General features: G+C 51.6%; 7 protein-coding genes across 7 annotated transcripts; 2 read left to right on the forward strand and 5 right to left on the reverse strand.

Annotated features, from left to right (window-relative positions):
- Positions 1 to 54: 54 nt before the first annotated feature.
- Positions 55 to 3,943, reverse strand: Triagg1_6528 (uncharacterized protein; the record flags this gene model as incomplete). Its single annotated transcript, XM_062901163.1, has 3 exons — positions 55 to 99; positions 163 to 3,673; positions 3,735 to 3,943. 3 exons carry the CDS (start codon positions 3,941 to 3,943, stop codon positions 55 to 57), a joined length of 3,765 nt encoding a protein of 1,254 aa, XP_062754465.1.
- A 3,032-nt stretch (positions 3,944 to 6,975) lies between these two features.
- Triagg1_6529 (uncharacterized protein) lies at positions 6,976 to 7,988 on the reverse strand (the record flags this gene model as incomplete). The annotated part of the gene is made up of 3 exons (XM_062901164.1): positions 6,976 to 7,540; positions 7,596 to 7,893; positions 7,973 to 7,988. The coding sequence occupies 3 exons, from the start codon at positions 7,986 to 7,988 to the stop codon at positions 6,976 to 6,978; spliced, it is 879 nt and encodes a 292-aa protein (XP_062754466.1).
- Positions 7,989 to 9,272: 1,284 nt separating this feature from the next.
- On the reverse strand, positions 9,273 to 10,601 carry Triagg1_6530 (uncharacterized protein; the record flags this gene model as incomplete). The annotated part of the gene is made up of 2 exons (XM_062901165.1): positions 9,273 to 10,193; positions 10,266 to 10,601. The coding sequence occupies 2 exons, from the start codon at positions 10,599 to 10,601 to the stop codon at positions 9,273 to 9,275; spliced, it is 1,257 nt and encodes a 418-aa protein (XP_062754467.1).
- Positions 10,602 to 10,843: 242 nt separating this feature from the next.
- Triagg1_6531 (uncharacterized protein) lies at positions 10,844 to 11,341 on the forward strand (the record flags this gene model as incomplete). The annotated part of the gene is made up of 4 exons (XM_062901166.1): positions 10,844 to 10,882; positions 10,937 to 11,142; positions 11,198 to 11,247; positions 11,316 to 11,341. 4 exons carry the CDS (start codon positions 10,844 to 10,846, stop codon positions 11,339 to 11,341), a joined length of 321 nt encoding a protein of 106 aa, XP_062754468.1.
- A 1,603-nt stretch (positions 11,342 to 12,944) lies between these two features.
- Triagg1_6532 (uncharacterized protein) lies at positions 12,945 to 15,138 on the forward strand (the record flags this gene model as incomplete). The annotated part of the gene is made up of 2 exons (XM_062901167.1): positions 12,945 to 14,540; positions 14,602 to 15,138. The coding sequence occupies 2 exons, from the start codon at positions 12,945 to 12,947 to the stop codon at positions 15,136 to 15,138; spliced, it is 2,133 nt and encodes a 710-aa protein (XP_062754469.1).
- A 915-nt stretch (positions 15,139 to 16,053) lies between these two features.
- Positions 16,054 to 16,888, reverse strand: Triagg1_6533 (uncharacterized protein; the record flags this gene model as incomplete). The annotated part of the gene is made up of 3 exons (XM_062901168.1): positions 16,054 to 16,218; positions 16,292 to 16,702; positions 16,772 to 16,888. The coding sequence occupies 3 exons, from the start codon at positions 16,886 to 16,888 to the stop codon at positions 16,054 to 16,056; spliced, it is 693 nt and encodes a 230-aa protein (XP_062754470.1).
- Positions 16,889 to 17,762: 874 nt separating this feature from the next.
- Positions 17,763 to 19,212, reverse strand: Triagg1_6534 (transcriptional regulator family: Helix-loop-helix; the record flags this gene model as incomplete). The annotated part of the gene is made up of 2 exons (XM_062901169.1): positions 17,763 to 19,066; positions 19,134 to 19,212. 2 exons carry the CDS (start codon positions 19,210 to 19,212, stop codon positions 17,763 to 17,765), a joined length of 1,383 nt encoding a protein of 460 aa, XP_062754471.1.
- Between the last annotated feature and the right edge of the window lie 2,132 nt (positions 19,213 to 21,344).

A 21,344-nucleotide genomic window follows, 5' to 3' on the forward strand; every position in this document is an offset into this window, starting at 1 on the left:
GCGTATCAAATAAAACACCACAACTCTCCATGTACAGACAACATTATTGACTCATCAAGGAGTTGCCTTGCTCATGCTGATAAGTCGCTTAACTCCAACCTGCAAATAGACATTAGTAAACAAGAGCCTGAACCATGGGTTTCTCAAGATTATTCAACTTACCATCCAGTTACCACACTCTTCAGTCTTATCCCGGTTAATCTCCAGCTGCAGCCTCTGGGCCGTAGCGTAGTCCCTGGTTTGAATGGCGAGGGCTAGTTGTGAGAGCTGCTCAATCGTTGACGGTTGGACAAGCTCCTCATTGTTCAGGTGATCGAACAAAATGTTCAGACGCTTCTGCGTATCCTTAACCTGAGGGGCAAATGTCGGGGGTGCTTTGGATGCTACCCGCTGCATGTCTTGGCTCAGGATATCCACCAGCACCTGGGCGTGGGCTGGGATGTGCGACCGATCACCGGGAGGGTACTTGGCTGCTGGGGGTGGTGCGGCCTGCTGTGGCGGAGGAGCAGATGCCGTCGAAGGCGGAGGACCAGGACGACCCATCGGAGGAGGTCCTGTTGGCGGTGGCTGACTGGCTGGTACCTGTCCAGGCGCGGGAGCATATGGGGATGGGGCATATGGACTGGGCGATGCCGGCTGCTGTTGAACTGGTGGCGCATAGGGGTTCGCAGGCGGCGGAGGCCTGCTTCCCGGGCCGGGAGGTGGCGGCACAGAGCCGGAATACTGTCCCGGCTGCTGCTGAGATGCCGTCACTGGCGCGTACCTATTGGAAACAGGGGGTCCGGCAGGAGGAGCGTTATAAGGCGAAGCTGTGCGTGGCATAACCGGAGGAGCCGCGTGAGTTGGGATAGCTCCGGCTATGGGGGTTGGCGGAGCATATTGGTTGGCCGCCGCAGAAGAGGTTCGAGGTGGTCCAGTAACCGGAGGTCCGGCTAATGGGGACTGTACTCGAGGAGGAGCTGGTCCCTTGGGTGGTGGAGGAGGACTAGCCCTAGCACCGGGCCCATAAGGCGATGTTGCTGACGGAGGAGGGGGAGGTAGTCCTTGGCCCTGTTGAGCTCCGAAAGGCGATGCAATGGGCGTTACGCCGGGCGTTGACCTTCGCGGCGCAACCTTCGTCACCATAGGGACATCGTTCCAGTTCTCCATATTCTTGGACTTGGATGGCGGAGGGCCTGCTGATGGCGTCGTGTTCCTCGGGGGCCCGCTGATAGGTGGTGGTGCAATTGGCGCTCCGGTAAATCCAAACTGATTCTGAGGCTGGTAGCCCTGGGGTTGGTATCCCTGGGGCTGATAGCCTTGTGGTTGATAGGGGTTAACTGGTGGCTTGTACTGTTGAGCTGTGGAGACTGATGGTGAAGTCTGTTGCAGCCCACCGTATGGGTTCACGGGAGCTTGAATAGGGGCAGGTTGGGGAGGCTGGTAGCCCACCACAGACGGCTGCTTTCCTGCGGAAGGGATTGATGGCGTTCGGCGAGCTGCTGAAACCGGTGCAGCGGCAGGCTTCTTTTGCGTGGCCTGCTTCACTCGGCTCCTGGTCAGCTCGGCAGCCGGATAAGTGGCGGGCAGCAAATCCAGATATTTCTGAGCAACTTCCAATTTACCCTGGCCGGAGAGAATCTCTGCGTATTCAGTGTACTTGTCATATAGAGTCGCCAGCTTCCAATCGGCTGTCTGTGCCAACTCTTTGTCCTGGAATTTGGCGACGTGGCGGAAGACGGTCACCTTTTCAATGAAGCTCTGCAGAGATCGAGTGTGCACTGAAAAGGTAGAACTGCCAGATTCTTCCTTCACTCCAGCTTGCTCTGATTCATTGAGCTCATCCACCCAGATGGCAACAACCTTCTCAAGTTTTGAACCCACAAGGTAACAGAATGAGGCGTCTTTGCGTTGGCCCTGCTCGTTGATCCGGTCTCCCAGAGCCTCACAAAGATCTGGGAATTCAGTTGGATCCGAGAAAGTGCAGACGATAGCCATGGTCTCCTTCCAATTCTCAAGATCTGCGTTGTATACGATATCCCATAGGTCCTTCTCGACAACGGAGCTGATGAGACGCAGGTAGCTGGGGGTATCATTCTTGCGAGAGAGATAGGTAGATTGGACCTTTTCGACAAGCTCTTGACCACCACAGTTGGCAATGAGGAAGGCATCTGCAATACGATTCTCCTTTAAGCAGATATCAGTGGCCTTGGCAAAATTGCCGAGCATCAGAGCTCTTGTGATGTCTTTCTCGACAGAAGTGTCACCGTCGCTGAAGAGGTGGAAGGGCTTATCAGTCTTGGCACCTTTGTTGGCAGTCAGACCAGAAAGAAAGTCATCGCCATCGCCCTCGCCCTCACCAAAGATGTTGGAAAGGCGTCTGGACTTGCCCTCTGCGTCTACAGATTCCTCCTCTTTGGTGGCCACCTCCGCCTCCTGTCCCTCAGGTGCTTCAGCCGACGCTCCGTTTGTTAGGTCTTCTTCTTTGAAGCCAAGATGCTCGACAATCTTGGGACGAGGATTTTCGCCCACTAGTGTCTCGATAACTGTCCAGTCTGCCTTCTCCTCGTCGGTCTGGGCTTGGTCTTTCTTCTCTTGGCAAAGGGTGGCCACATCATTGGAGTTGAGAGCCTCTTGGAATTTTTCGACGGCGGAGGCGACATCTGAATCTGCAGAAAACTGTGAGATTGCCAACTTGGACGAGCGCTCCTGGCCAGCCTGAGTTGACACCCTAAAAATAACGAGTTTGCCACCAAAGCCAAACGAAGCACCAATAGGTCGCTCAAGCCACTTGGGTGCCTTGGCCAATGACCAAGAGGCTCCCTGAGGCTGGGTCTGGGCAGCCCTGAAGAACTCCTCATCATCCAGGGGCTTTTCGTTGACAGCTTGCGACTTATCGGGGTTTGTGTTTTGAAGCGTTTGAATAGTGATTTTGCCGTCGAAGCTTGCGGTAGCTGAGAGGTTGGGGTTGTGAGGGTGGAATCGGGTCTGGAAGGTCCAGTTGGTAACCTCGGGTAATTCACCATAGCGCTCTGCCGTTTGTGGGTTCCAAACAATCGTCTTGTTGTCCTTGCCTGATGAAAGTAGCAGGTCAGGATCTTGTTGGCACCACGACAGTGACAAGACGCCCTGCTCGTGTCCCTGCAGAGTCTTTTCTGGGGCATTAGAGTTGCGCAAGTTCCACAAGAAGATGACGGGAGTGTTGTCATCGGCGGTTGCCGTGAGCAGCTTCGTTGAGTTAGTTGGGTCCCAGGCGATGGCGCTGACCGCTTTGCGGTTGTTGTTTAGGGTCAAAGATGCCTTCTTCGTCTTCAGATCCCAGACAGTCACAAAGCCACCAGGCCCTCCGGTGGCGAGAATGTGGGAGACTTTGCGGTTCCAGGCCAAGCAGTCGATGTCATCGGATCGAGCCGCTGCGTTTCCCAGACGAAAGGGGTTTTCGATGTCGCCGATGTCGTAGATGAACAGCTCGCCTTTGGCGCCGGCAGTAGCCAAGAGTTGGGGCTTGAGGGGGCTAAACTGGATTGCCTTGATAGCACCGGTGTGCTTCGTCGTCTTGGAGATGGAGGCGTCAGACGCTCCAGTCTCGAGCTTCTCGGCGTCCCATAGTTCGAGGGTGCCGTTTTCCAGAGCACCTGCAATGATGCCCTTGGGGTGATCGGCGTCGGCAGGTCCCCAGGCAATATCGTAGAACCTAACAACCTTGGTTTTAGTGACAAGGCCCAACAAGGAGGGGCGGATGCCAAGAATCCTACCTAGAGTCTGTGGTGATGCTGACAACGGGCTGGAGTTCGATGCCCTGGTCTTGGTTGTCGAGTGAAAGATCCCATATTTCTAGCTTGCTCTCGTCAGAGAAATCGGCGTCGACGGCACCGGCTTTTGTTCCGGTGACGACCATGGGTTTTCCGGAGCCGGGCGACCACGCAAAGGTGGCCGTCCGGGGAATATCTCGTAGGCGCACCATGGCGGCGGGGTTGCGGACGGAGGCAGAATTCGAAGAGGCGAATTGGAAAGGAAAAGGGAGATGGATGCCCAATCAAAGGCCTTGATGCAGCATTGATGGCTGGACTTGCACAGCTCCAGGAATTCCTCTGAGCAGAGAGACAATCGCGGAGCTGGGAGGCTGATTTGGACAGATTCAAGGCCAGCTATGATGCCAGATTGCAGGCCAGATGTTCGCATAGCTCCTCCCTGCCCAAAAACCGCGTCTGTGCTTTGCGCCTAGCTGGCGACCAGTTCCTGCACGTGACGCCACCAGAGCTGCAGCGACACAAACATGGAGCAGCGTCTGTTATTGGACCTAGAACTACCTACTAACCTCTAAACATGACCAGTTTGAGTATCAACGAATGCTGGGGAAAACACATCATAACGGGCCAATGAGGTTTCAGACGATGAATGAATTAATTTATGAAATTGAAGTTTTAGTAACTCAGCCTGCATACCCAGCAAGATCATATACAGCAATGCTACCTGGGTGTGAGGCAATAAGACGGGGCTGCTCTGCGTGGGGGATCCAGATCGGACCCTCAGTTGCGCCTCTACAAAGATGAACCAACAAGACATATAAAAGTATTAGACTAATCTGTGTACTATTTCCGACGATTTAAATATTCTATACACTGTTAGAGTTGATAATCATACCTAGCAGGTAATATCGCACTTTTAAATATCGAGTATCTGGATATACGGATACCTGCCCTCGTTTTACAAGGATCGAAGAAACCTCGGCATCAAGCCCGCCCTCACCTCATCTCAAGTCATCCCCATAGTTTTTGTCGTCAACGGTGCTGACATATCATGCCCTCCGGAGTTTACATGTAAATGTTCCAGATCGTATTGTACATGATACCTCTCAACTGCGCCATTTCTTAGGTCAATGAATTGCGCTCCTGTCTTCTGAGCGCCCTATAAATAGGTACATGTACTTCGCCTGACACAAGAAAGAATAAACACGACATGGTTGGCGTTCCACGACGGTCGAGAGGCTGCATCACCTGTCGCAAACGGAAGAAGGGCGTGAGTACATCGTCACTTTCGCGCAATATGCATATTCAGATTGTTTAACCAGCGCCGCCCAGTGCGATAGGCGCACTCCTGTGTGCGATCGATGTGTTCGTGCAAAGGTAGTCTGTGAAGGCTATGAGACTGACAGGATCTGGCTCAACTCGACTGCAAGCGCATCATCTAACCAGGAATGTTGCACATCACCTCAGTTGGAAGCAGTATCAGACATTCGGCCGTGGATAGTCAGCTATGCAAAGAAGAGAGAAAGCAACTCTCACGTTGTCCTGCCAGATTCGTTCGCAAGATCGGCGAGGGAGCAGCTGTACTTTGGACTCTTCTGGAGCATAATGATACCAGATGGACCTCAATTTTCACCAGAGTCTTCAGATTTATCCTCGGTTGGCTGGACAAGATTCATCGGGGACTTGTACAACACTGAGACTGCTCTTCGATATGCGACAGTGGCTACGGCGACTTCCGTTCTTGGAAGGATCAACAACGATGAACAACTGCGGTTGAAGGGCTTACAAGTGTATAACTGGACAATACAAGAGATGATTAAAGCTGTTAGGCAGCCGAGTCGAGCAAAGAGTGACAGCTTGGTAGTGGCTGCCAGAGTTATGGCGCTTTATGAGGTACGTTTCTCTTGGAAGGGTATGTCGTTCATGGTATGATTCTGATAAAACATCTACTTTAGCTTTTCTTTGGTCCCGATGGAGATCCAGGAGTGGCTGGATGGCAGAGACATAGCGAGGGACAAATCGCCATGTTCCTTGCGCGAGGGCCAGAGTCCTTTGTATCTGGAGTATCTCATCAGTTGTTCGTTGATAGCCGCATAAACATAGTAAGTTATCGACTGGTAAACTCCTATGTTATAGACCGAAACAAACTTGCTGATGCCAACAATTACGGGTCTAGATTTTATTAGCCATCAGGCGGAGATGTTCATCTCCATTCAGCTCCGATGATTGGAAAACAGTCCCCTGGACTATTACCGAGAAATCTACCAAAGACAAGCTCATTGATGCTATGAGCGGTATTCCAGATATACTAGTTCAGGTAGACTGGCTAGCCGGAGCCGGTACTTCAGAAACTGCGGATGAGATTCGAAAAAATATCTTGCCGCAGTGTCGGGAGCTAGAGGCCGCCTTGATTGCGTGGCGGATTCATGTTGATCTATCCATATACGACCACGCAATTGCAGGGCTGCCTCTACCCATACCACAACTTGATAGCGATTTTTCATTGCTTCATCTGAGCTGTGTCTACTGGAGTATATGCCTAATGTTGTCGTGCATCATAGAGTCTATATCCGAAGACCCCTTGGTGGACGGTGTATCAGAGGATACAACGGACTCAGCATATTTAGGGCGTCATGATCAGAAGTTGATAGGCCGCCCAGAAAGATATGCTTCAAAAATTGTCAATTGCGGCCATCTCTTTTTTGAGCCAATGGCCGGCGCTGTCCAGGGCGGCTCGGGACTCTTCCCTATGGTGTGTGCCTTGCGGTTCTATGAGCTTGCTGCCGAATGGTCAGGCGAAAGAAGCGCCGAGTTACAGATTCTATATGACCTCTTTGATAAGCCGTTCATGGGCAATCAAGTAGGGAGATATCTAGCTCATCTACAAAAGAGCATGTGGAGACATGATTTGAATACCCAATTTACCAGAAGACTTGGATTGTCTCGACTAAATTACTGGATGGCGTGGTTTTGAAGCAGTTATCAGTATTATGTTATTCAGAACCTAGATATATATTGGCCTCTATAGTCTAAAAAATGTTGCGTATATGACGGGAGCCGTGGTAATAAAACAGGTGAATTGGTCTGGTTGTTTATTCAATGGATAGATGTGACATTCGTGAAAGATGAACATGGTATTTCGTGACGGGGCATGGATGGCTGCGAACCTGATCCGCATTAGGACGGTATGATGATTCTCTCTGGACGCCGGCCGGGGAATAATGTACAGTCGGCTGTTGTTCCTGTTTCATCTGGAAGGGAGCACCTTTCTGACGTATTCCCTGACCAGTCGCAACGCTGCCCTCACGATATCTTCTAGCCGACGGTCCTTTCGACTTCGCATCCAGAGGAGTATTATGCTCAGGACGACACAGTCGATCAGCAGGTGCTTCATGACGACGAAAGTGAACCACTTTATCCAGGAAGGAAAGCTCTTTTCCTTTTTCGACTTCCACTCCCGTCCCGTGGCAATCTGTTCGCGAAGAGCGGCAACTTCTGCCGTGAGCTTAGTGATAGCTCGCTCCATCTTCTTAGACCATCGGCTGTTCTGAAGGCTGACGGCACGTTCCTCCTCGTCCCTCGCCACCGCATCTTCGTCGTCCTCGTCGATTTGCCGGCGGGATCGCAGCTCGACCACATCTTGTTCGCTCATGGGGCTTAGGATCTTCATAGGTCCATCGCTGCCGTTCCTCGGCTGCTGGAAGCTATGTGTGGGGTCACTTGGGTTGGCTGATGAGGAATCGGAGCTGGGAACGTTGTCTTTAATCTGGTTCCAAACAAACTCGAGCTCAGCAACGAGCTCTCTCCCATCCCTGCTTAAAGAAGTTAGTTTCCATGTACCAGCATCTGGTGATACCCTCAACTTACGACGTGTTTGCGTATTTGTGCATTGTCTCGATGAGCGCTTCGACATATCGCCTCTTGGACTCGGTCCGGGTTAAGCCCTTTTGTGAATTCCACGCATCCCACTTATCCCGCTCCTTTTGCAGCTCGTCCGGAGGTAAACCCGACCCGGCCGTGGGCATCTCCATGACACCATCCACATCCCCCTCCATGGCCTGCTTGTAGAGGCCATACAGCCGTAGGCGCTCAGAAGGGGGTGGCCGCGACGCTCCAGTCTTGGGTATCTTCTTGACGGTGTTTAGGGCATGAACAAAGACTCGATCTGCAGCATTGGGCGGTCAGCATGTGCATGTACCATTGCGGGCTCGTGGGGGAGCAGATGCATCTGCCATTATACCCACCTACGGAGTCCGCCATCGGGGGCGGCTATGACGGGGAGCCGTGCTGCTCCCAACAAGCCTGAAAGCAGCCTCGTAGAATCGTCCGGGACAAACAAAACTCTTGCTTAGAATTGGTGCGAATCCTTCCCCTATTCTTATTCTTCTCGGGTCCCCTCTCTCTTGGCCACTAAATGGCACTGTTGGGTGGAATAGGGCGTCGGCTGGGGGGCTTGGATTTGCTGATCCGGAAAGGCTGATCGGTTTGGCGATAACAGCCGACGACGGACGGCGCGAATACACTGCAGCTATAGAACGAGTCGTCGACGCTCAGCACTGCGACAAGCTCTTATCCCGCGACGATGACGCAAAGGCAGGTGGCAGAAGAGGGATTTCAGGTGATTACTTGGTCGTGGCAAGTTTAGTGGATGTCGAGATTATGTCTGCGGGCGTTTCGTTGGCGATGGAGGCTCGGTCTGTCTTCCGGCTCGCAATTGAACCTCGGCGCGCTCGCGCTCCATAAACTCGGAAATGCTTCGACGCTACCGGCCAGGGGGCTTCGGCTGCTGAAAAAGAGTGTGGCACAACCAAGAGCTGCGCTGGGCCTCGCGTCATCAACTCGGGTATGCGATACCTGCCGCAGCACGTGAAAGTCGCCTGGGCGCTTAGTAAAAGGTACCTCGACTGCAGACGGCGCCGGTGTTTTTAGGTCCAGTTTACCCCAGATTAGCTGCCCAGCACATGAAGAAGAGGGTCTTTACCGCTTTTATGTGCGGCAGACAAAGAAATGGCATGCAGCTTTGGTCCAGTGATTTGATTGCATTTACAGAGTACCTGCTGAGATACTACCTGATATTTCCCAGTGCACGGGTCAACACCTATTTGGAGGGTGAAGATTACAAAATACATCTTGGGCTTCAAAGTACCAACCTCGCAATGTTTGCTCCATCTGAAGCATCTTTGCTCCTCCGTGACACACAATTTGCAAGTGAAACTCTTCATTAATACCTTTTTTTTTTGGCAGACCAAGACAGCACCCATCGGGAGATCGGGTTCCCAAAACGCACGATGTGACAAGTGGTTACAAGCCGGTCACCATGGCGAGACATTTCGCTAATACCTGTCACCACACTCGATACAGCTTGTTCTAGCATCAGCAGTGATATGACAATGTTCTTTATTCATCACAACAGTCAGGTTGTATGTATCCTGTTTAACAGTAATCCAGTTCCAGGTTCGAGAGCTGGTCCACCCATTATTCTTACGCAATGTATCCTGTGTCGTATCCCTTTGTCGATAGCCATACCCGTAAACGCCTCTTATTTCACCACCCAGATAAAAGGCCGTTCACAACCGAACTCTCGTCTCTAGCTTGCATATACTGCCTCTTCTTTTCCTCGTATGCCTGGATCAGTCGCTTGTTCTGCAATGCCGTCTCAGCTGCTTTTTGTCCAGCATCCTTTTTGCTTAGGGCTGTGCCAACTGCCAATAGTCTTCCAACCTCGCCGTAGCCGGTAAGATATGCTCCAACAGTAAACAGAGGTAGTCCAAGATTCTTGTCCTTCTTCTCGCCAGGGAGATCCTTGTAGTCAATCGTAACCCCTTTAGCTACGATTTTCACGCTCAGCTGCTGCTTTGCATTTGAGCTTGTCACCTCCGCCGCTGTTGGTTGAGCTTCTGATCGCTTTTTTGCTGCTTCGGCCTTGCAGATATCTTCCTTGATAGTCCTACCCCAGAGTGTTTTCAGCCACTCCACCACTTTCGTAAGGCCTTGTTGAGGATCCGAGAGAATGACGGCCGCGACATAGGCTTCGAACATGTCGGCCTGTGTCTTGACCAAGTCTTTATCCTTTGACCTGCCTCGCCCGTGACCCCTGTAATCACCAAAGGCACCCGGAAGCTTGGCCCACTGAGACATTTCATAGTGTCGAAAGTACTCGGCGAGAGTGACGTTCCGAATCAATCTCTCGCGGAGTTGAGAGCAAGCCCCAGAACGCAACTGCGTGAATGTTTGGTGAATGAGAGAGCTCGCGATAAGCTCGAGATATGCATCGCCTAGCCATTCTAGGCGCTCATAGTTGTTCAATCCAAGTCCGGGATGCGTGAATACCTCTTCAGTAAGTTTAGGGTCCAAAATAGGAGGTAGAGGTGGCCACTCTTGCCGAATCTCCGAAGAAGTCCATGGTGTCACCCTGATATTAGAGAGCAAGGGTATGCCAGAAGTGTCATGGGTGACTACCGACGCCTTGAGGTTTTTAAGTTAGTTTTCAGCCGGCTGGTGGGATGATGGAAGTCGCTGGGAAAGTCATATGCATACCGTTGGTGTTGTCTCAATTATGGGCTGGGGAGTCTCAGGCTCAGGCTCCTCAAGAGATCCGATAATCTGAAATGAAGGAAGCAGTTGCTTGGTCAATCGAGACAGTCGTGATTTTACACTTCCAAGCCGGAGCTCTGAAGGGTTCTTGCTCTGTGAAAACTGGCGCTTCAAGGATTGAAGACAATCTACGAGCTCATCCGCCTGTTCTGCAAGCAATGTCAACGCTTGATCTGATGCCTCGGCGCTATTGACAGATTCGTCATTTTTTCTCAGGTCCCCCGTCTGCTGCCTCTTTGCCCAGTGGTCCCCCGGGGATGCATTCGGTCGTTTAGGCATATTCTCTCTGACAATATACTGAAAAAATAATGATGAAATATTTCGCGTTTGATGTGAAGAATCCAAGGATGAATTCAAGGCGCTTTTTGGGGCGGGTCGATTCACTTGAGAAAAGACCCACCTCCTTAGCGCGGTAGATGCTAGTCCCAAGATAGGTTAGCCTCTTTTCTTTTGATATGCGCATTCAAACTTCAATTCAACGTCAAAAGCCGGTGCCATCCTTGGAGATCAAGCATGTAAAGATGAGTGTCCCTCGTGCGCGGCTGTTAGACTTGATGAAGGTAAAGATTCCTCAGGATTCTATTGCTCGTGAATTGCAAACTAACTTGTTTTAGGCGCAATGCCAAGTATTTGCCACGACGTTCAACCCTGAGGGGATTCGCATGGGCAACAAGGTCTTGCGACAGCGACTCAAAGGCCCTGCGCTCGCCGCTTACTACCCCCGGAAGCTGGCATCGATTAAGGATGTGAAGCGAGAGTTTGGCCCAGTCCTTGCCACGTGGGACGACGCCGAGGAAGATCGATTCGAGTACATTGAAGAGTAGGTGCATTGGAACAAGCCTTGAAGAGACGGCCGGCTAAAACTGCAATTCTAGGCTTAAGCAGCGTGGAAAGAGTGCGCCAAAGAAGAAGAAGGGCCCTCCTGGTATGTTACCATCATCTGATGATGATTCATTTTCCTGTTGGAATGTCCATTTGCTAAGAATTTTACAGCTCCCACCCCCGGAAAGAAGCGATAATCGTCGCACTATCAGTGGCGATGGTGTTCTCTCCACATTGTCATGTCTGATTCACATGAACACAGATCTATGTTATCATAGTGGGAGGCTATCATGAGAATAAAAAAACATGGCGTTGAAGGATATGGTGACTCAAGGCTTTGTGATGCCACTTGAGATTTTAAAATCGACTGTACTGTACAATTACCCCCAAGCTCGGATCAGATCACCTGATTCCGTTGCGAGACGAGAAAAGGAATGTTGTATTAGATAGGATGGATACGAATAGAGGTTTATGTTAACTAGGATCCTCGCCGAATGGAATGAGAAATCTGGTCCGTGTTGAGAATATTGGAGGCTTCTAATTTCAGTGCCAAGGAGGTGCCTACCTGTAGGCAGTAACTTGGGCGCCTACTGATGTGATACTAGACTTTGGAAATTTCGCATCTCATGGCTCTTCTGACGGCCATTATTTCGAACTCAGATAAGTACAAATAACGCTAGTGTGTTGGTGCCTAGGTAATCGTAACAAAGAGTCAAGGGCAAACAAAGGAGAGCAAAACCCGCGTCTCTAGGCAATCTTTGGAAGCTCGCTGTGATTCACAGAGGAGTTTGTTGCCTACAATGTCCCACTCGGCAAGTTCTCGAAGCACTAGTAGGTGCCCGAAAACCGCCTGATACATCTTCTCTACCTATTCTTTCTATATATTCCTCTATCCTCTCTCTTTTTTCCAGGCCTAAATACATCTAAACTCGCTGCAAAGCCTCGTTCAGCACCGCCAAAATATCGCATCCAATTCCTTATAGGCACCTGACCTTGGCTGACGTATAAATCCTGCCTTGTCTTTTGGCCTTAGCGAGCACCAGACAAGGCGGTGGCCCTTTTCGGCGATAGGAACTGACAGCCGCTGCCAGCTCCTTCCTCTGGCTGCCTGACAGGCCGTTCTTTCACCCGAGACTGCAACCGACAGCTAACATCTACTTCTGCAATTCTCTGTCCCTTTAATTTCTTCTTCGTCCACACAACATCCCCCATCGTCCACCAGTTTTCTTCCTCTTTTCTCTCTTTCAACTTTGGCACACAAGCTGCGCCCAGTCTAGCCCTCTTAGGGGAGCTTGTCTATTCCAATAGCACTCTCCGCTGCATCCTCTCATTGATCTTTATCTCGTTACCTTCTTCCCATAATTTTCTGCGGAGGAAATGTCGACTTCCGGCTCCTCGGGATCTACTCCTCAGCGCTCGGCTACGTTTTCAGCCGGCACACCCCTGAAAGATATGTTGGTGCAGGCAGGAAATGTGCTCTCGGCGACTGTAGCCTCCAGTGTAAGTTCCTTACCGTCCTTGGATCTGATGTTTGCAACGAAACTACAAGCGCCGGATGCTTGGATTCCGATTGGCAGCATGAGAGGCATGGTGGTATATATTTGCTTACTCCCTTGCTCTAGGAAGCTGGAACCAGCTCAGCGATGAAAGAAAAGGGTATTTCGCCATTGACTACTTCCAAGTTGGCAAACCAAGGTTACCCAAAGGTAAATGTCTTAACCATCTGCTCCCGTGATTCTCCTCCTACTCACCGTTCATATGAAGCACGTCCACAACCTACCCACCAATAACTCCTTTCATATGGAGAAGCCTTTTGCGAGAATGCCAGAGCAGGTTTCCATCAATCAACAGAATCAGACCGGGAAAGCAGTGGAAGACGAAGGTGCCTTCTTGAGAGTCTGTGACCAAACTCCTTCAACCACTTCGCTTCCCATCACTCCAGTAACCGAAGGGTTCTCTGCTACGGCCCCGACTACGCGCCCAGCTAGCGTCACCCTTGAAGATCCTCGTCCAGATGCTGAAGAAGTTTTCCGCTTGAAACTACAGCTGGCACAAGCCAGGAACCACATCTCCAAGTTGGATCAAGAGCTTGCTCAGTCGCGGTCTGTCAAGGAATCTGACGCAGCGGTCTCTCGCACTGAAGCGGCTCCTCGAGAGAATATTTGGAGCAGAGGCACCCCAGATGATACTCAGTCCGATACTAGTGATTCTGCCTCAGCCACCGCACTTAATCGTGCCCGTGGAATCTGGGGATCTACAAAGGCGTCCTTCTCCAACAACAACAACTCTCTTCATCCACCTGCTCCTGAGCCATCTCCCGCTCACTGGTTTGGTGGCCGAGGATTTAACCAAAGTTGCGTGGACCCGAACTCGCCTTACATTCTTGTTGACAGCCATCGTCCTGAGCGTCAAGCTCCTGATCACGACATCATGCGGCCTCCATCGAACCGCCGTGGTGCTCGCTTCGACAACCGAATGAATCCGAACCACCAGTTTGGAGCCCCATATGTCAATCTCAGCGGCCCAGCTCATCAGTTTGACTCGGTCGGAGGCCCAGTGCCTGTCCCAATTCCAGGTGCTCACGTTAGCGTCGGACCAGCAATGGCTCCAATGGGCATTAACATGTATCCCCCATTTCACCAACAAGCCATTGGCACTCCTCTTTCTCCCCATGCCTCAGAGTTCACCTCAAAGGCTGGCTGGAAGAATGAGGTACCCAGCAGTTCGATGGAAATCACCCACTACCATCCACATGCTGATGAAAAACAGGTTGTTCCATCAGAGGGACCAACTTATCTCCCACCAACAGAGCCTCTTAATTACCGCCGCCTTCTCGACCGAAACGTGAATTGCAATTGGAAGTACATTGTTGATAAGATTGTTTGCAACAATGACCAACAAGCTTCCATCTTTCTGCAACAAAAGCTCAAGGTGGGCACACCAGAGCAGAAGTATGAGATTGTCGAAGCGATTGTGGCGCAGGCATACCCCTTGATGGTCAACAGGTTTGGCAACTTCCTTGTTCAACGCTGCTTTGAGCACGGAACTCCGGAGCAGGTCATTAAGATTGCCGAAGCCATTCGTGGAAACACTCTGAACTTGTCCATGGATCCCTTTGGGTGCCACGTTGTGCAAAAGGCATTCGACTCGGTCCCAGAAGAATACAAGGCAATCATGGTTCACGAGCTCCTCCGTCGAATCCCTGAAACCGTGATTCACAGGTATGCCTGTCACGTTTGGCAGAAGCTTTTCGAACTTCGATGGACCGAATCTCCACCCCAGATTATGAAATTTGTCAACGAATCTCTCCGAGGAATGTGGCACGAGGTTGCCCTTGGAGAGACTGGCAGTCTTGTTGTACAGAACATTTTTGAGAACTGCCTCGAAGAGGACAAGGTAAGTGGTATTCAGACTTTCCCGAGATATTTTAATATCTAGCTAATACACGGTCATTCAGCGCCCGTGCATTGAAGAAGTCCTTGCCAATATCGACATTGTGGCTCACGGCCAATTTGGGAACTGGTGCATCCAGCACATATGCGAACACGGAGCGCCCCCTGACCGCAGCCGGGCCATCGACCACGTCATCCGGTATGCCGCAGAGTATAGCACTGATCAATTCGCCTCCAAGGTTGTGGAGAAGTGCCTCAAGATTGGAAGTGCCGAGTTTCTCGGTCGATATCTTGATCGAGTTTGCGAGGGGCGCCGCGACCGTACTCGCATTCCTCTGATTGACATTGCCAGCGACCAATACGGAAATTACCTTATTCAGTGGATTCTTAACAACGCTTCTCCTCAACATCGTGAGATGGTTGCTGCCCATATCCGAAAGCATATGGTCTCTCTCAGGGGGTCTAAATTTGGATCTCGTGTCGGAATGCTATGCACTAACCACGCGGTCACGACTCGCCCCGGCCCCGGTGTTGGGCCCGGTATGGGCGGCAGCCGCATTGGAGGACCGGGACCAGCCAGGTTCGGAACCTCTTACCGCTGATGCGGTATAGGCATCGACGGTATATACGTGTGCGAGGCGCTACCTAACACTTTGGCAAGCCTTCTGCTAGGCAATCCTGCGCAGCATCGTTTGTTTTTTCTCACAAGACATGTTGCCGACTCGTCCCATATCTAATTTCCACTCTTGTTGCTCTCACGCAGATCACAAGATGACACAAAGAATTTGTCGACTTCTTCTTATGAACATATTCCCATGCAATCAATTTACAGATCACCCGTCATCCTACGCTCAGCTGGCTACTGCCTGACTGGGTGCATTGGACACAATATGGTTATGCATTTTGAAATATGCAGGAGACTACATCTGCTAACCGTAACGACAACATTCTCTTTGACAAGAGCTCGGATTGCATCTCGACATGTAAAGGCAATGACACATTCACTTAGGACGGTGCGTACCCCCAACACTCGAAGACGAGGCTGAGCTAATTGATGTAACAAGCCCGGTGATTATTAGAACATTTTAATTGCAAAAAGGGGAGTGGGAGCGGGAGTGTATCACGTTGATGGAAACTGCAGTTTGTTTTGCGCGGTGGAGACAACGGAGGGATGTTATACGAAAAAAAAAAGTCTTAATTGTGTTAATAGTTGCGACGCTCTTTATTACAGGATTTCTCTTTTTTTTGTTTTGACTGCGGCTTCCGCGTGCTTCAAGCACAAGGGGCCGTAATTTCGAATAATGACGTTAGGCCGTTTAATCGAGACAGAATTTCAGGTTGAAAGGGGTATGTTTATTAAATCGTAACCAAACATGTTCAGTTTCAGTTTGGCATCCAACTGTCACACGTGAACAAGAGCGCGGGCCATCTGCATCGGCCAGTAGACGCCATGAATGCATTTCAATGAGTGGATATTTTCTCTCCATCACCATCGGACAGCGATGACACTGCCGGCATCATGAAGATCCTGTTGCCGCTGCCGCTGCGTTCTGTTGCTCCACCGGGGGGAACTCGAGATCAAGCGTATTCTCAACACCACCAGCACCCGCCTCGACATTTGCAGATGTCTCCTTTTCCCAAGGCTTTCTAGGAACGGCCCGTGATCCAACAGGCTTCACCGTCTACAAGGGCCTCATGTGTGAGTACAGAAGCCGTATGCAAAAGACAAGCCAATCTTTGAGTTTGTGTACTTACAGGATCTCGTTCAATAGTGTTGGGGATCTGTCTGATGCCGGGAATCGGCTTGCCCTCCTGGAGGAGCTTGATCATCTCGGCGAAACCAAGGGGGTAGGACGGTTCCCCCTCGCCGGAGTGGGATTGGGCGCTTCGGTCGACGTAGAGATCTGCCTTGGGGGCGGCCTGCTGCCATGGTGTTGCGGAAGAAGACGACGGAGAGGATGATGACGGCTGCTCGTATTCCTCGGGGATGATGTGCGGGGGCTGGCGGTCCGGGTTCCGGGCGAGCCAGGCGTGGTAGGCGGAAAAGTCGATCTGGACGCCGATGCGCTGGGCGTAGTAGAAGATGCGGGCGTGGGTGGCGATGTCGCGGAGGGAGCCTTGCGGGTTGGAGGAGTTTGGGGCGCCGAGGATGGCGCGGAGGCCGGACTTTTGTGTTGTAGATGTAAGTGAGATGAGGACGGTTTATGATGAGATTGGGATGAGTTTTGGACGTACGAGAAAGGCAGAGTCTTTGGTCCAGGGGTAGGCGTCGAAGGCGTTGAAGATTGCGTCTTGGTCTGTTAGTGAGCGGATGCGGTCTGCGCCTGGATATGGTTCTTGTGGTTCTGCCATTATGTATTGTTTCTTTGGGGGGGTTGATGAGGGGATTGATTCGCTTTGGAGTGTTTATATGAGAGATTGTGTTTTTACTAATGGCTGAGTTGAGATGTGATGAGAATCGAGAATTATGCTATGAGAGGTTCAAAGAGGCACAAGGGTTAAAGGGTCTATGAGTTTGGATTATGAAAATGGCTGGTTGACGGTTCTTCAACTCCATCCATCTCGTTTGCTCAACCTTCTTAGTCCATTCGCCTGGGTTGCATGTGAAGTGGGAATGGCGCGAGGTGGGCAAACCTCGGCCCCGGTTTTGAGTCGTGGGCGGTTTGATGCCATTGGCTGCTTTTTAAGTGAATGGCTGGGGGGGATTTGAACAAACTGAACCATCGTGAGAATAAAGCTGCTGCTGTACGACTATATATCAAAAGCATCAATTCACTACTGTAATTACAATGAATTCACCAAAGCATCGTAGGGGAATAAACCGTCCTTGCCATGTGCCATCTCGCGCTTTTTCATGTCCATCTACCTAGCATTTGCGTCCTATGGATGCCGACTCGGGCATCTTTCATATCGGGAATCATGGGTAGTACTAATAATAACAACAATGATCATAACCACACAACCCCCCCTCCCGTAACTCTTCGTTTCCCTTTTCCAGCCAGAAATCAACCTGATGGACCACACATTATAACCTCCGCAGCCTTTTGTCTCTCCGAGTATATGAGCACACAACGCCTCGCAATCATCCCGTGGAATAATAAAGCCCCCGACTCCAAATATTCGAACGCTGGTCTTGACCAAGATATAAAAATAAATAGAAAAAATAGAAGAAAAAAGAGACAGAGGGAAATTACGCGTAAAACCATTAGCCGTCAAACTGATGAGCTCATCGTCCTTCGAGAGCAGCGAGCTGGGCAGTCAGGTCCCTGTTCCCCACTAGGAGTTCTTCTAGCCAATCTGCTGTCATTGTCAACATGGTGCTCTTGCTGAAGCCACCCCCGTTGAGTCCGGGAACGATCTCGCACAAGTCATCAAACCCTTCTTTTATGAGGGTTCGGCGCTTTTGCTCGCTGCGGATGTGGTTTTCTCGCTTTTGTTCTTCCGACAAGTTTTCGCGCGGTGGCTTGACTCCGTTCAGGGCTGACTTCCGTCGCTTGCCCGCCATGCCGACCTCCATGGGTGGCGACGAAACGGACCCGTTCCGATCGGCCTTTGCTTTCCTTCGCTTGGCGGCGGCAGATTTGCTCCCGTTGGTGCTTTGATCCTCGCCTTCTTCTGTGCTATCCTTTTTGATTTTGCTCTTTCGTCTCTTGCGAGGGGGTGCGTCGTCATCGTCGTCTGGTCTCTCTGCGGACTCTGATGTATCTCTATGTAAGCCTATCGGGAACGTGGACTGGTTGTTGGTCGGGCTACTAGGACGAGTTGTTGCGGCGCTCTGGCTGGGTTCCAAACACTCGAGGCACTTGAGCTGCTCCTGATGCTGCGTCTCGACCGTTTCCTTGTTCGCTTCGGGTGTATAGCCTTGGGCAAGGTTGAAGTTGGCATCAGAGCCCCATTGGTAATCCACGGGGATGGCCCGTGTGGTCGAATTCTGGCGTCCTTTGGAACCCCACATCCATTCTGTAAAGGTATTATCAATCTCCGTGTGCGCCATGCCTTTACGGCTCTCTTCTCGGAACTCTTCCATACCCTGGTGGCGGAGGTGGCCGACGGGAGGACCAAGGGGTCGCCGCGGGGTAGATGAGTCGTTTTCGTTGTTCTTGTGACCTCCTCGCAGACCGGGTCCGTTTTGCATCAACGTGGCCGCGGCGTTCAAAACATCATCGGAGGGGTGTTGTTGGTAAGCGTTCGGCTGTGAAGGGGGAGGTGGCGGCGGTGGCATTAGATGTGATCCAGATATGCCCATATGAGGGCTGTGAGAGTCGTTGGTAAAATTTAAATGTGATTCCTGGCCGAGGGGTGCGGCTGACTGAGATCCGTAGGAAGTTGCTGTTCCCATCAACTGGGGAGGCAGGTCGAACCAGGCGTTGTAATTCAGACCCTCTCCGAAAGAGGGCATGTTGTACTGGTTTGCCGTCATGTCATCGAAGAAATCACTGAGAAACTTGCTATCGGTTTCGCTCAGCAAGGGAGCGCCGGGCGCAGGCTCGGGGGCATCGAAGAGAGGTTCTTGGTTGCCATCGACGGAATCTAGCGACGGCAGGGTCAGCATGACTCTTTAAGTCCCTACACAGCAGGCGACTCGGGACACACGCACATCCGAAGGGCATCTGGAAAGGATCGGAATCGGGCTGCGACGAACCCATCCTGCTGGGAGGCTGCCGGACGGCGAGCATGGGTGCGCCTTTGTGGGAGAGACGGAAGCCGGGCGAGGCCGCGATGCTGTGCGCGGGACTAGGCGAAGACGAGTGACGAGAAACAGGCGCTACGGATGCCCTGGCCTCGGATGGACATTTGCGATGGACGACTGTGTCTGTAGGGCGCACGCGATCTTAGTTCGAGAAGCACATGAAAGAAGCTGGGGGGGGGGAATCCGGGGTAGCGGAAAATCGACCACTGGGGGGATCGAGGTTTAAAGGTCGAAGCAGAATATGAGGTGAGGCCGAGTTGGAGTGGGGCGCAGGACTGTTCAGCGGCTGGGTCACGGTTTCGGTGCTTTGGTCCAGGTGGTGTCGTGGGCGGTCCAGGGGGGGTTGGAGGATGTTGGAGGGCCTAGCAGAGCGCTGGTTCAGGCTGGTGCACCGCTAAAACGGGTCGACGTTTAGAGGGAGTGGAGTCGTGCTGGTGCTGCCACGGCCAACCTACAGTAAGTCTGCTGAGCACAGAAGCAGGCACTTTGATGTCCACTATTTGACAGCTCAGACAGAGCACGACGGTCTTGACGGAGACAGTTGAGGAGCAAATGGCAGTCGAGGGTGGCCAAGGGCAACATGTAGGGAAAAGCTGCAGCGCACCAGCCTGAAGAGGCGTCACTCCACTGACAGGCGACCCCACGAGGGGCACGAGGACATGAAATGAATTTGACGGATCTGATTCAAGTTCCTGTACTCGGACGCTCGCCGCCTGTAAGCAACGAGGAACCCGGAGCAAGCAAGCAATCTAGGTGCAGAGGCGGTAGCGGAGCCCTCGGGCTGCGGCTCGATGCGTGTACTCGGTACTCGTTACTCGCACTTGATGGAACTCTGTCGCAACAATGCTAGCGCCGTATTGATTGAACTGATCAATGTGAATCGACGGATTGTGGGAGAGCCAGTTGAGGCTGCTTTCTGCTCCACGCGCCCTCATGCAACACCGGCGGTGCTGGCGGTGGGCGTGGGCGTGAACCCGCTTGTTCTCGTCGGTTGCGGCTGTGCGTCAAATCAATCCATGGTATGAAGGAATCGCCATTGCCCGTGCCGTATTATTGTCTGTATCCGTTCGTACTCGTACCTGTACGACCGTCTTTGGAGACGAACCAGAAAAAATTCAAGCATAGACCCCTGTCCCGTCAAGGCCCGCTCTTCTTCAAGTCACCTGGTGGGTTTGGCAGAAGGTGTCTGGAGTGGCTCTAGCCGCAGGAATAGGAATAGCATGGGCAACGCCTGTGGGATACTTTACCTCTTTATCGAGGCTTCTATTCGGCAGAGGTACTTGGCGTTACTTGAACTCACGCCCATCGCCCCCCTTCAATCTGTAGATTTAACTTTTACTCAAAAGTACTCCAGCACCGTGGCTTGTACCTCCAATCCAGTTGACTGATACACCCCGTTTGATTCAAACAGCTTCTCTCTTCGCTCTACCCACTTATTCGCCAAAGCGAGTATCACATGCCATTTCGTCATTCCTTCATTCTCGGCACCGAAAGCACACAAGACACAATAATGATGAGCAGCAACCAACATACGAGTATGACGGAACGCTGAGATGCATCTAGGAACAGGCCTGCCGCCAAAATCTTCCGTACGGAGATATGCACCCCCCTCCGTAGCACTGCTTCCTCCCAACCTGCTTAACTCGGACATGCGCCGTAGAGGGAATCCCGTCTCAGCTGGGGGTATTATTAGATTTGTTGACGAACTCGGGTTGGTTGGCGTTGCAGTCGAAGCAAAAAGGGACCCCCATGCCATGCCGTTCAATGATCACCATTATGCCGAAAAAGCAGTGTTACACCATCTTCAGTTGCAGTTGGATCAACTTCCCTTTTTTCTTAGGGCGAGAGGCGTTCATGTTCTAGTCCTTAGTAGTTCTGCACATCATTTGCCGTACCGGCCTGAACTGCCAGATCAGAACATCGGTCTGTGTTTCCCCCCCTCCTCTGCCTCTGCCTCGGCCGAGGTTCGCGAAGTACATATTAGCTACTAGTCATGACTCCAGCGTCGCAAGATGCTTCGCCTCTCCCCCCCTGGCTATTTCGATCTCGAAAAGAAGGAAATAGAGGGAGAAAAACATAAGTTCCCGCGTTTGGTGGAGCTCGGGTTCGTGACATGCC

The sequence above is a fragment of the Trichoderma aggressivum genome (assembly GCF_033847375.1).
Source record: "Trichoderma aggressivum f. europaeum strain CBS 100526 chromosome Unknown scaffold_026, whole genome shotgun sequence".
In the NCBI taxonomy this organism is placed as follows: domain Eukaryota; kingdom Fungi; phylum Ascomycota; class Sordariomycetes; order Hypocreales; family Hypocreaceae; genus Trichoderma; species Trichoderma aggressivum.